General features: G+C 47.3%; 2 protein-coding genes across 6 annotated transcripts in view; one reads left to right on the top strand and one right to left on the bottom strand.

The window, feature by feature from the left end:
* Positions 1-2,248, bottom strand: part of LMBRD2 (LMBR1 domain containing 2) — a 43,936-nt gene extending 41,688 nt beyond the window's left edge. For 3 of the 5 annotated variants that reach the window (XM_025436470.3, XM_025436472.3, XM_025436473.3), the window contains exon 1: positions 1,877-2,247. The gene's annotated coding sequence lies outside the window, so the exon portion shown is untranslated. Of the gene's footprint in view, positions 1-1,876 lie in introns of all 5 variants that reach the window. The other 2 variants (XM_025436471.3, XM_025436474.3) reach the window with 1 other exon arrangement.
* Positions 2,249-2,308: 60 nt separating this feature from the next.
* The window catches only part of SKP2 (S-phase kinase associated protein 2), a 33,582-nt gene continuing 21,805 nt past the window's right edge, over positions 2,309-14,085 (top strand). The window contains exons 1-2 of the mRNA XM_025436475.3: positions 2,309-2,598; positions 3,086-3,357. Coding sequence (XP_025292260.1) covers positions 2,555-2,598; positions 3,086-3,357 — 316 coding nt within the window. The 5' untranslated portion in view covers positions 2,309-2,554. The remainder of the gene's footprint in view (positions 2,599-3,085; positions 3,358-14,085) is intronic.

Genomic DNA, 14,085 nt, shown 5'->3' with positions numbered 1-14,085 from the left:
TTAGTAAAATATCTATTCTAGAATTTGAAGACTGATTTTCTAAGTTGACAGGCTCTCTTTGAAGTCCTATGGAGAGTCTCCTGTCCAATTCAGATATTTCAAGTATTCTGAGAACTAGAAATGTTCCCTGGCTCCTGGAAACTACTTGTTAAATCCTGCTACCAGGGGGCACTAGGTGGCTCAGTGGTCCAGCGTCTGCCTTTGGCTCAGGGTGTGAATCTGGGATCTTGGGATGGAGTCCTCATGGGTCCTCACAGGGAGCCTGCTTCTCCCTCTGCCTATGTCTCTGCCTCTCTGTGTCTCCCATGAATAAATAAATAAAATCTTTAAAAAAAACCAATTCTGCTATCAGGATATTTCTCATCTTTTTTGAGAGGCAGAGACATAGGTAGAGGGAAAAGCAGGCTCCATACAGGGAGCTCAATGTGGGCGTCGATCCCTGCATAGCTCAACCATGGAGCCACCCAGGCGTCCCTATTCCTCATCTTTAAATGTAAAATCATCCCATTAGATCTTCCTAACTATAAGATCTACTTTACATTTAAAAACTTTGTTAATTCTCATCGTGGCATTTAAAATATTTTTTCCTTGTTTTTTTTCTCCATTAGCATATACATAACCTTCCATCCTACTGCCTTTATATATATATATATATATATATATATATATACATAATTATGTTCTCTAATGAGTTACAATTTTAAGGGAAGGGATGTATATTTCAAACTAAGGCAACTGCTCTCTTCTTAGCCAAAGTAACATCAAAGTAACTTTATGTAAAAAAAAAATCAGAATATTGCATTTAAAAATCTTTTCCATGACATCAGTTCAATGAATCGTGAACATTCAGCCTACTTCCACCTCGTTTAAATGAAAGTCCATGTGTGAGCATATCCCTTCTGTACATCAATTCCACTTATTTTCAAGAAAAACAAAAACAACAACAAAAACAAAACAAAACAACTAAAGGTTCGTGAATAGCTTAATCGAGAATTGGTCACTTTTCAAGCCAAGCACCAAGCACCGAGCCTGAAACCAGCACATACCTGGGCAAGAGAGGTTTAATTCCAGCAAAAAGGGAATCATTTTTAATGGTCTGTCACACTGGTTATTTATTTTTTATTATTATTTTTTTTCACACTGGTTCTTGAAGGTATTGTCGTACTGCATGCTCAAGCAATACTCTATTTTTGTGATGACTTAGCAGAGGGCTCTGCTTACTTCTGAACTTGATCAATCCTCTCCTTTTTTTTTTTTTTTAATTTTTTTTAATTGAAGGTTGGAATTTATTCCCCTCTCCCTTCCACTGTTCTCCAGGGGTCACCGTTTGTGGATTTCGCACGGTCATCCGACCTGGAATGCGGCACACTCCCTGCTCTGGCCGCCCCCAGGCTCTCCCGGGCGGCGACAGGCTCGCAGCAGCTCGCCTTTCAGACGGCGACGCCGCCGGACGTCGTCGGCGGAGCGCGAGCAGCCCAGCGGCCCCGAGCGTGGCGCTCCACGGCCCTCACAGACCTACCGACCGTCCCCTTAGCTGTTCCCAAGCTCGTCTGGGCTGCCAGGGGGCTGCGCAGCTGTCCCACCGCACACCGTGGCAACCGCCGTGTTCTCCTGCTCCCCTAAAATTAAGCCACCGCCTCTCCTTCCAACCGCGCTTTAGTTTACAAAGCGCTTCCACAAGCGTAATCTGCCCCTCACGTCAGGCGTGTTCTCGGGAGGAACCTCGGAGCCGTAGTGCCTACAGAACAGGCACCTGGTGACCCGCAGTGCTAAGGGTCACTATCTCCCAGATGGAGGAAGCAGCTTCGCGGCGGCGGCGGCGGCGGGGGGGGGCGGGGGGGCGCAAGTGGGACGCCCGCGGCCCTCATCGTCTCACCTGGCCGGCGGACCGGGCTGCCGCCTCCACTCGGTGGCCGGGAACGAAGGCCCGCGGTGGCGGCGGCGGCGGCGGCTCGGGGTCTCCGAGGTCCTCTCGATCTCCGCCAGCGCCCGGCCTCAGACCGCAGACCCCACAGGGCTCACGCCCTCCCCATCAGGCCAGACAGCGTCCGCACAAGGACCGGGAACCCCGCGTCCGCCACAGCCGTCCCGGACCTGCGACCGGCGATCCGGGGCGACGGCGGTGACGACCACTAGAAAGGCCTGCAGGCTCCGGGGTAAGGAAAATCCGTCCCCAGTCAGGCGGCTGACATTTCCCAGGCAGCCGGAGCGCCGCCCACTTCCGCTTCCCCGCCTACCGCGTGGACGGCCCCGCCTCGCGGGCGCGGGGGCTTGTGGGTATCTCCGAGGCGGGTAAAGTCAGCCGTGGAAGGACGTCGCGCAGAGCCGGCGGGACTACGAGGCAAGACGGAAACTACAGTTCCCGGCAGGCAGCGGGGCGGCCGACGGCGGCGGCGGCGGCGGCGGCGGAGGGCGAGTAGAAGAGCCCTCGCGCGCGCGGCGAGGATGGAACGTTGCTAGAGTTCGCGGGTCTCGCTGCTGGGGGTCGGAGCTGCACGCCTTGAGCCGCCGCGCGCCAAAGCGGGAATCCCGGAGGCGTGCAGTTCTGCAATTAATGCACGCGTTTAAAACTCCAGAAGCTGTGGACGCCATGCATAGGTAAACCGATTGCAAAAGGGGGCTGAGAGTGAATGAACCGCCTCAATTCTTTTAGGCCGCGAATATTGCTACGCGCTAATACTGTTGTGAATGTTGTAATTGAATCGTTGCTCAGCCCCTTCTTTGGGAAAGTGTGGGGGGCCGGATGCTTTAGTGCGGTGATCAGCGTGCGGTTTTTGCCTTCCCTTATTGAGCTTTCCTGCCGGTGTACGTTTGCCCCCCCCCCCAACCCCCCCCCGCTTGTCTGTTCCCTCCACTTTAAGACATTCTTGAGGCCTTCTCCGTGATCGTAAATCAAAAAGCCTTTTTGATTTGTTCGGTTATTTTCTTTTTTTCCTTCTTGGAAACTCGCCGCCGGCACTTTAAAAAAAAATGCAATTCTTAAAGTTTTCTGCATTGCATAACTTAGAGTTTCATGTAGGCCTATCTTTGAATTATTTACGGGTGTGTTTTTGAAAGAAACCGGGGCTGTTGTGCATTTCTGCAGGAAACACCTCCAGGAGATTCCAGACCAGAGTAGCAACGTTACCACCAGCTTCACGTGGGGATGGGATTCTAGTAAGACTTCTGAACTGCTGTCGGGCATGGGGGTCTCTGCTCTGGAGAAGGAGGAGGTGGACAGTGAGAATATCCCCCAGGAACTGCTCTCAAATCTGGGCCACCCTCAGAGCCCGCCCCGAAAACGGCTGAAAAGCAAGGGGAATGACAAGGACTTTGTCATAGTCCGCAGGCCTAAGCTAAATCGAGACAGCTTTCCAGGTAAGGTATGAGGGTAAAACTGTCGGTCACTTAAGAAGTGGACTGAACTATTTATTGCTAATCTTTGTTAAGCGATCTTTAGGATGGCACGCTTTTAAAATTGCCTACTTCTGAAGTCGATTTCCAAAGCAATGGGACAACCCTTTGTCACTGAAATCTACAGGAATCTTGGTAGGTATATATTTTCCAGGTGCACAATTGACTTTTAACCCATGTGAAATTTTAACCCAGAAGATCTTCCTGCCTCCTTCCCTTTGAAGGGAATCTGCGTGTTCAAAGGCCAGCTCAGTGCCATTGTTAAATGGGAACATAAGCAATAATCTTGTAGGATTTTTGTTATTATATATTCCGTTGCTCTGTAGCTTCAGTTGAGTTTGTTGCCATAATTGCTTTAGTTATTTGTCAAAGGACTACTAACGTGAATGTTAAACTAGGAGTAGGGCCTTATATCCCTCGGACCTCCCAAGTGGGATTTTTCTGGTTTGATCTGTCTCCATTACTGCCCACATTATCTGTTCAGTCACCCAGCCAGAAACCTGAGGGCCAGTCCCTTCCCACCATCTTCCAGCCCCCAACCAATCATTGAATGTTTCCCTCTTGTCTCCTAGATGTTTTTCATACTCTCATTATCTCTTGCCTGAATATTGGCATGGACTCATAATTCCAGTCTTATCCTCCCCTGATCCATCCCCAGAGCTAGAGTGAACTGACTCAGATGTAGAACTCACCATATCATTTCCCCAGGCTTCTCAGACATGTACATTGAGTATCTCCCAGAGTGGATCAGAATCCGAAGAGTACAAAAGCCATAGGGTAAACACAGTGCAATGACTTAGGGTTATCAGTTTTTCTTGCCAGTAAGTCATTTAAAACATTAATCCAGCAAATATTTGCTGAGCACATGCTATGTGGGAGGCATCGTTCTATGTGTTGGGGATAAGGCAGGGAACAAAACATAAGCATTCCTGCTCTCATGAAGCTTCTGTTTGAGAGGGGGGATGCAATAAACATAATAAATGTGGTGTATAATATGTTAAGAAGGTGGTAAATACTGTGGCCAAAAACAAGTAGAGAACAAGCCAAGAGGGATTGGAAGTCCTGGGGTTGGAAGATGGTTTACAACTTTAAACCTCACTAAGAGATATTAAGGGATAGCCTCACTTAGACACAAGCTTTTTAAGCAAAAGCATACAGGAGGTGTGAGGAATGTGCCACGCAAATATCTTGGAGAAGAGGGCTCTAAGCAGAGGACAAAGGCAGTGCAAAGACCCTGGTGCAAAAACATGTCATGTTTGCTCAAGGAAGAAGGAAGCCATATGCAGACTGAGCAAAAGGGAGAGCAGTGGGAGATAGGGCTAGAGGTGGTGTTGAGCAGATTTGTGATGTCATCTGTTAAAAGGACACACTGATGTGTATGGATTAAACTATAGGGGGGTCACGCATAGAAGCTTAGAGATTTGTTAAAAGGATGGATTCTGACATTAGAGTTGACAGAATCAGGAGGCTATTGAAGTCGTCTGTAGAGGAGGCGATCGGACCCTAAACAGGAATTGGGTGGGTGATAGGGGAAGAATAAGAGGCAGATTAAAAGAAATTAAGATGAAGTCTTGCAGAGCCACGGTAATAAGTATATTCCTCAGTTCTCCCACCAGACTTTCTTTGAAGAAGGGTTGGTTGGTTGCTTTAAAAAAAAAAAACAAAACTATTGTTTCTGGGTTTTGACTTTTTCACTGGAAAAGAGAACCGGCAGGTTATGATCTGGAAATCTATATCAGGAGAGGGGGTGAATTAATTAGGCAATAAAGGATTGTGGTGAAGTCAGATGGATCTGACGTTACATCCTAATTATGCTGTTTACCAGCCATGGGAAGTTATATGAACTCTCTGTGTCTTCGTTTCTCTTGTGAAATGGAATAATAATACCCACTTCATGGGTTGGTGTGAAGATTAAGTTAAAAAATGCACATGAAGCTCTTAGTATGCTGTGTGCTCATAACACAATAAATAAACCTAGTTAATTTGGTCAACAAAATTTCTGACACACATTTGGGAAGCTACTTCACTTTTTCTTTTGTCTTTAATCCAGTTAGCCTGACCTTGTTAGTGTAGTTTTTTTTTTTTTTTTTTTCTTCAGAACTTAATGTTAGGAGATCCCTGGGTGGCTCAGCGGTTTAGCGCTGCCTTCAGCCCAGGGTGTGATCCTGGAGACCCGGGATCGAGTCCCACATTGGGCTCCCTACATGGAGCCTGCTTCTCCCTTTGCCTGTGTCTCTGCCTCTCTCTCTCTGTATGTCTCTCATGAATAAATAAATAAAATCTTAAAAAAAAAAAAAAAGAATTTAATGTTATTTTTAGTATCTACAGTACAGCACTAGCTATTTGCTGCTTGACCAGCCAAATGTGGTGAAAGAAACTTTCTGCTAAGAGGGGCAGGTTTTAAGTAATTTGTCTTATGCTGGTTGCTTTTCAGTGTTGAACGTGATTCCTCTGTCCTTCCATAGTTGTACACAGAGAGAGATGTATAAATAAAAAAAAAAATCATTTTTTAGGTAAAGCACTACGGAAGATGGAGGGATAGTTGTTGGTTTGCAGGAAGTTAGGAGTCAAGTTGGGCCCACAGCAAAAGATGGTGGCAACCGATGAGTAGTTAAGGGAATCAGTGCCTTAGGAGGCCAGAGGAAGGGAACCCCTTTTGCCAAATTGAGCCAGGTGAGGCTTCCCAGGTGCAGAAGGATTTCCAAGGTGATTACCAGTGGACATAGACAATCTTCCTCCTCCTATTTAGCAAAAGTGGAGGCTCTGAGGAAAGAGAAAGATCTGGAAATGGTCCAGTCAAGGAGTCTAGACTGTGTGTGTGTGTGTGTGTGTGTGTGTGTGTGTGTGTGTATCTGAAGTGGGAAGAGAAACAAGTTTTATGTTTGTTGCTACCCTAGAGAGAGGCAGAGAAGGAAGCTAATAGGATACATAGTATGTGCATGAAATTATACACAGTATGGATTGGTTCATCGGGGCAGAGCTGAAGAGGTGGGTTCACTGATGCAGGATGAGGACAGCTGGCGCAGAGAATTCCCAGTGGGCCTCCAGGAGCCTAGGCCTACATGTATCTGGATCATCATTCCAGGGAGTCTTGTCTGCAGTTGTCAGGACAGGTGGCTGACAGCTCTGCCAGGATTAGGGTAGCAAAGGCCACACCTGCTTTATGCAGCGATCTGATGACAGTGGCGCTAGGCTGAGAGTTTTTCCTGATTCTTCACTCAGCAGCCTCCCTGCAGGCCCCAAGCCAGACACACACATCTGGTGACTAAATCCTCATCATCTTTTCATTTTGGAAGATAAAAACTGTGGCAGAGCCTTATCAGGACAGGTCTGTTGGGCCCTCGGGGGTGAGTGTATGCAAGGAGTTGGAAGTAAGTGACCCATTAGTGAGGTTAATAATAGACACAAAGAGGACAATTGCATTCTATTCCTGATCATTAAATGCCTGTCCTGGTCCCTTTTCTTCCCACCCCCCACAAACAGGATGGCCATGAAAACACTATTGAACTAATTTGTTGATTAGCTTTTCCATGGCTGTTACACTGCTTGACATTCCAGATCCTGCAGTGGTTCTCAGACTCGAGAGTCTTAAAGTATAGTGTCTGCTGATACCCCAGAGGAATTTGTTCAAAGTGCAAAATTCCTGAGATTCTGATTTAAGAAGTCCTGTCTTGAGCCTGAGAATCTGCTTTTTAACGTCCGCAGGCAAACATTTTTCCTCCAATTTTTTTTCTTAACCAGTAATAAATGTATTTTAGGTTGCAGACCTGGGTGTGTGCCTGAAACAGAAATTTCACAAAACTATATTTCCCCTAAGATACTTCCTATCCTGTTCCATTCCATTCTTATCAAACAGTGCTGCTCAAACTAAATTGATTTCATGACTCACCAGTGAATCTTAGCCTGTAGTTCCCAAAGCTCAGCTCTGTAAAAGCCATATTTATGGGGCCCTTTGAAGCGTCTTTTCTCTGTCCTGTAGCTTCCTTTCATTTATTCATTCAACAAGTGTTTATTGAGCGTTGTAGAGATTAGGAATACGGCAGTGACCATATCAGACAAAAGACCTTGCTCTCCGATCACATATAGAGCATGTGTATTATACCTTATTCTCTAAATCACAATTTCCATGGTTTCTCTACTGCTGTTCCCACATTTCAGGGTTGAGCAAGTCTCTTACACAAAGACTGAAGGGGTCCATTGAGGACTCTGTTTTTGTCTTGCTGTGGTTTGCTTTTTTAAAAGTTTTGCCCACTTAGCCAAAACAAAACCCAAAAATACCAAGTTAGTATGGTCTAGTGTTTTTATGATTTGTGGGCAGAGGAAGGAAAACTCATCCCAGCAAAGCAGAACGTTCGTGGTTTCCCAGAAAGGAAGCATAGATTGTTAATACTTGAAACAAGCTAGCACGAGCAAACATAGAGCCCCCCACCCTTCAGCATGAAAAACAGTAAGTGTGAGCAGCAGTGCCTGCTTATTCTTCACGCATGATTTGTTTATCCATGATTAAGGAGAGGAGCAGTTTTAAGAGTCAAGGAGTTTTGCTTATGATTAAGATTTGGAATTTTAACTTGAATCTGAGTGTAGGTGATGTTCCAAGCAGTAAATAAGTAAGATGAGTCCCTGGATCGCAAAGATCTCCCGCATAGAAAACTCTCCACTAAGCCACTCTCCCCAGAGGAGTTTGAGGCCTAGGCAGCAGTGAGGTTACAGACGTGGACAGCTGGGATTGCACGTGAGGGGAGAAGTGGAAGTGACAGTGGCCAAGGATGACGACTAGCAGGTTTGTGAATCTGGCCAGTGTTCACCCTGTTCACGGCCCCAAAGACTGTTTAACTGCCTTCGTGTAGTTGAAGAGCAGCTGCTGTGGGCTTGAATAATTGTTTCCTTTGCTGTGAGGGGCCGGTGTGCAGCCTTGGAGAGTTTAGAAGAGGGGAGTGGAGGAAAGATGGCTCTGGACACTCCCATCCACTCAGGCAAACAGACCAGACCACAGAGTAGTCAGGAATCCAGGAAACAGATGGTTGATGTTTTGAGAATTAAATATGGCAAGTAAAATTAGATTAAGCATATCATAAGCCTGGATGCCAGCCACTGGAGCTGGAAGACAGATTTCTGCTCCATCTGCTTGGACAGCAGCCAATCTCAGGCTCAGGCCCTGCCAGTCAGTGTCCTGTGGTCCACTAAGGGAGCCCCGGGCACTTGGCTGCCAGCTGAGGCCAGGCATTGTCTCCGCCGTTGGTACCCAGCCTCCTGGATGGCTCTCAGCGTCTTTGTTTTACTCTCTCTCCCTGCCTGCCCTCCCTCGCCCTAATTTGAGTTCTTTTTCCGTAGCAAGCCAGGTGTAGTTCTTACCTTCCCTGACCTTGGGGAACGTCAGGTACTCAGAACAGGGGAGAGCGTAGAATGTTAGAGCCTCCTGGGGTCGGAAGGGCATCATTTGGAGTCAGACCTAGGGTTGAGTCCCCACCCTGCCACTTACCGGTTGTGAGACCTTGTCTCTTTTGTCACAGTCGCATCTCCTTCTGAAGCCCCTCCCCCACGTCAAAGACTACTCTGTACTGACCCCCGGGGACATGACCTTTGTGCCCTGGGCTTTGGTCTTCAGCCTCACGCCCTGGACACCCAACGGTGCCATGTCATTGCCTTGCGGGTACAGTGCCCTCCGCTACCCGGCCAGCCTTCAGACATCCACTCTTGCGTCTTTGTACCTGCACCTCGGCGCGTGGGGCTTTGGCGTGCTCATAGAGCAGCCCCAACTTTGCCTCCTGGCTCTGCCACCTAATAGTTGATACCAGCTTGGTGAGACCAGTTTCCTCATCGGTGAAATGGCATCCTGCTGAATATACAGGGTTGCTGCATGTAGAGTCAGTGTGCTTGAATAAATGCTTGAGACTTTTTAGGGTTTTCAGTAAACGGCAGTTTTTATTTTTTTTTAATTTTTTTAAAGATTTTATTTATTTATTCATGAGAGAGAGAGAGAAAGAGAGAGGCAGAGACACAGGCAGAGACACAGGCAGAGGGAGAAGCAGGCTCCACGCAGAGAGCCCGACGTGGGACTCAATCCCGGGACTCCAGGATCACGCCCTGGGCTGAAGGCAGGTGTTTAACCGCTGAGCCACCCAGGGATCCCCAAATGGCAGTTTTTAAATGTTAGGTTATGTATTTGTTTATTAGTTTGTTTCCAGGTGAGGCTGCTGGGCAGGGACTGTGGCTTACACCCAGCTCCCAGCACTAGCGCATTAATTAGGCACCCAGGAATGTGTGTTGAAGTGGAACTGTAGGCCAGCCTTATCATTCTGCAAATGAGGAAGCTGGCTGGTTCAAAGAGGCAGCAATCTTGACTGTCTATAGAATAAAGCCAGCATTCTTCTCTTGGGTGTCAGTCATTCCTTTGTGAAATATCAGTTGAGCATTTTCTGATACTCGTTGCCAGGCTCTCCCCTAGGCACTGGGTGTGTAAGAGTTACAGGTTAGCAAAGGTTGACCAGTCACACAAATACAAAATTAGCACATTGGCAGATTGCATGAAGGGAAAGTAAAAGGTATACTAGATCTAGCCCTATACTGATGCCTGTGGGCCGGGTATTGTGCTGTGTGCTGGGTATGCAGATCTGGATCTGGGGGCTGCAGTGGTCGGGGAAAACTCCTCTGAGGGGGTGACATTTAAGCTGAGATCTGAAGGATGAACCAGTAGGAGTTGGGACGGATGAAGATGGAAGTCGTAATACAAGGCGCTCCTCATTCTCGTGTTACCTGACTGGCGTGGCTTCCGTGCCTGGCTTCGGTGCCTGGCTTCGGTGTCTTCTGCAAACCTCTGCCTTCATCGCTGGGACTAGTTTTCCTCCTAGCATTTTAATTACCTAGCTCATCTATCTATCTATCTTTCTTTCTTTCTTTCTTTCTTTCTTTCTTTCTTTCTTTCTTTCTTTCTTTCAAGATTTTATTCATTTATTCATGAGAGACAGACACACACAGAGAGAGAGAGAGAGGCAGAGACACAGGCAGAGGGAGAAGCAGGCCCCATGTAGGGAGCCTGACGTGGGACTTGATCCCGGGTCTCCAGGATCAGGCCCTGGACCGAAGGCAGACGCCAAAGCATTGAGCACCCAGAGATCCCCCTTGTTCTCATTGTTTCTGATGCCTAATGTGTGCCCAACAAAATAAGCACAAGGTGCGTTAATTCATTTCTCCAGCCCTGCCCTTCACTATAAGCGTCCCTAATTTCTTTTCCCACCATTTTGAGTGGACACATGGCCCCCCGTCCATAGTCCCTTGAAGCTGAGCACTCTTTTAAATACCGAAGACTTAGGCAGCCCGGGTGGCTCAGCGGTTTAGTGCTGCCTTCAGCCCAGGGCCTGATCCTGGGGACCCAGGATCGAGTCCCACATCGGGCTCCCTTCATGGAGCCTGTTTCTCCCTCTGCCTGTGTCTCTGCCTCTCTATCTCTCTCTCTCTGTCTCTCATGAATGAATAAAAAAATCTTTAAAAAAAAAAAATACTGAAGGCTTTCTCCTGCATGCATATGGGACTGCCTGACACCTCTCTCTGGGCAGGCATGTGGGGAGTTAACATTCCTGCCCTGCTCCCTGATGTCCTCACCCAGTGACTGACAGTTGTTGGTGGGTTAATACCCCACCACCCGTGCCCTTAGCTGGGACAGCTCTGAGGCAGGTGCTGTGGCGTCTCCTGAAGTCCTCAGCAGACTTGAACTCTACTTGGTCATGGTGATAACCTGCTTATTCAAATACCCCAAGTCAGCTTCCTTCCCTTCCATGTCTCTTCACTCTCCCATACTTCCTGGGATTACTTACCCAATAAACTATTTGAATTCAAGTCCTCTGGATCTGCTTCTGGAGATCCTAAACTTAGAGTGCTCTTTGGGGCTCTTGGGAAGTCACACTACATAGCCCTTGTCCCAACCCTGTTAAAACCTAGTGTGTTTTCAAAGAGGTGAAGATTCCAAGCAGCACTGAAAAGAAGAGATCCCCACAAAAGGCGAAGGCGCAGATTTAATGACGAGAGGAGAGAAATAGAGTGAAGAAGGAGAAGGGAAGTTTGACTCTGCTGCTTGGTCTCTTCCCTTACATTGTTTAGTCTTCACAGGGAAAAACTTGGCAAAATAAATCCCTTTATTCCCATTCTCTGCAGATAAGAAACCGAGCCCGAGGAATTGGGTGACTTGCCCAAGCTTCACAGCCTTGGGGCACCCGCAGCCATCGAAGCTGTGGCTGTTTCCCGCAGTTCTCACTGGGAGAGGCCAAGCACCTGGTGTCCCGATGGGCTTATGGATCATAGTGCAGTCTCAGCATACTAGACTCAAAATAACTGTGTCATCTTTTGCCAAATCAAATGCTAGAATCTGATCTACAGGGGCAAGAGGCAGCAGAGGTCAGGGAGTTAAGAATTAATGGAAGGAAAACTCAAGAAAAACATATCTATCAACTTTTTCCCAGTTTGGGAAGCAGGGCAGGAGCCCTGTTTGAGAACCTCTGTCCTCCACGCTGACCTTGGAGGAGCCTTGTTGTGGTGATGGAGGGTTGTTGCCACACTGACATGCTTCAGGGTCGTCTCTGGCTGCCTCCCCAGCTCCTGGTCCAGGGTCAGCATGGGGGATCTGCCTTCACCTGTTTACCCCTGGTTTCAGGGCTACAGTGATTCATTTTGTCCTCCAGAGAGCAGGGCATTCATTGAGCAGCTGTGTATCTCCTCATTTTTCAATAGAGGCCATTTCTTCCAGGAGGCTTCCCTGATCACTGCTTTACCATCGAACCCTGCACAACACCGCACCATGAACCCTCTTGCAGCCCATTATGATACTTTACTGAAACATCCTGTTTGTGTCTCAGACTCTGAGCTGGCCACCCCTTATTCATCTTTGTAGAACAGACACCTGCATATACTACATGTTCAATAAAAACATGCATGGATGAACGTATCAGACATTGTGCTAGTTCCTGGAAATACAAAGATTATTAATAGAAAAATCATATTTTTGTTCTCAAGAACTCAGGGCCCCAGCAAAGGCAGAGGCTAAACAGATGAGTAAGTCAATAATACAACTGTGGTTTAAAAAAAGGTGACCTACTCTTGGTGATGTCATGGGAAGCCTTCCATAGGCACTGGGGCTTTAACAGCAACTTGATTTTAAATTAATAGCAGTGAGGGGCAGGCACAGTGTGTACAGGGCCATTGAGATGTGGCACAGAATGACTCATTCTGAGAATTACAAGTAGGTCCAAATGGCTGGAACATATTTCTAGATAATGAACCTAGAAAAGTGAGTGGGGGCCCTGCCATGGAAGCTTTGAATTTCATGCCAAGTACTTTGGACTTCAGGCTGCATGTTTGGGGAGCACTCCTGAAAGGTTCTGATTGAGGGAAGGACATGATTGTTTTAGAAAGATTGCCCAAGAGTACCACCCAGAGGCAGCAAGTGCTACGTTTTTCACCCTCCTCAAGGCTTTTCTCCATCATGTTCTCCACAGAGCCTGGTTCAGTGTACCTGTGCAGCGAATACTGACTCAAGCTTTTAGCTGGGAAGGGACAGTGTGTTATAATCAGGGTTCCCCAGAGACGTAGAACAAGTAGGAGACATAGGGAGATTTATTCCAAGGAATTGGCTCACATAGTTATGGAAGCTGAAAAGTCCCAAGGTTCACAGTCCAAAGGCCTGGGAACCAGGAGAGCAGATGGTTAAGTACCAGTCCAGTTCTGAAGGCAGGAGGAGATCCACGTCCAGCTCAAAGGCAGGGAAAAAGCCAGTTCTCCCTTCATCTGCCTTTAGTTCCCATCGGGCCTTGGAGAAGGGAATTTGCATTTCTCAGTGGACAGACTCACACGTTCATCTTCTGCAGTAACCCAGACACACCTAGAATAGTGTCGAGACAGATCTCTGGGTACCCCTCGACCCAGTGAGGTTGACACGTAAAGTGAACCATCACAGAGGGGAGAGGCTAGCATTAGGCTTGTTGTATAAGTGCAATTGGAGGCAGAGGGTGGGAAGGCGAGTTACTGAACTAGTCTAAGTACTTACTCTTCTTATCCTAGGGCCATCGTCCTATTATCCTGCTCTTGTGGGTTATTCTGTGTATGTTCATATGTGAGAATTCTATTTGGAAATTGCTTTTATAAGACAAAAAAAATCCTGATCTTAATTTCCCCCACCAGTTTTTTATTTTTAACACAGCAGCCCAAACAGTTCTTTTAGAACTTTCTATGTTCAGAACCCTCTAGTGGTTCTGCGTGACATTCAGAGTCAAAGCCGAAGTCCTCATCATGATGTACAAGGTCCTGCGTGACCCGGCCCCTCTTGCTTCTCTACCTCATCTTCTGTCACCTCCTGCTCGCTCTTTTTCTACGCTGACCTTGCTGTTCCTCAAAACAGACATGCTGTTCCCTGTATCTAGAACAGACTGCGGGTACTCACAGGGCTGGCTCCCTCACTTTCTCAAGACTTTGCTTGGAGATCACTCTCAGTAAGGCCTTCCTTGACCGCTGTGTTGAGATTTGGAACACTGGCCCCCTTACTTCCTATCCTCTCCTTTACCCTGCTCAGTTTTTCTGCATGGCACTATTCAGTTTTTACATATCATGTAATTTACTTACGTGTTTTTTTATATGTGATCTTCCTGCCACTAGACTGTAAGCTCCACGAAGCTAAAGTGCTTTGTCTGATTTCCTGCTCTCCCCCCA

This window comes from Canis lupus, chromosome 4, assembly GCF_003254725.2.
Source record: "Canis lupus dingo isolate Sandy chromosome 4, ASM325472v2, whole genome shotgun sequence".
Classification (NCBI taxonomy): Eukaryota; Metazoa; Chordata; class Mammalia; order Carnivora; family Canidae; genus Canis; species Canis lupus.
Note: the sequence above shows the minus strand (reverse complement) of the source record. Positions and strands in the feature narration are given on the sequence as shown.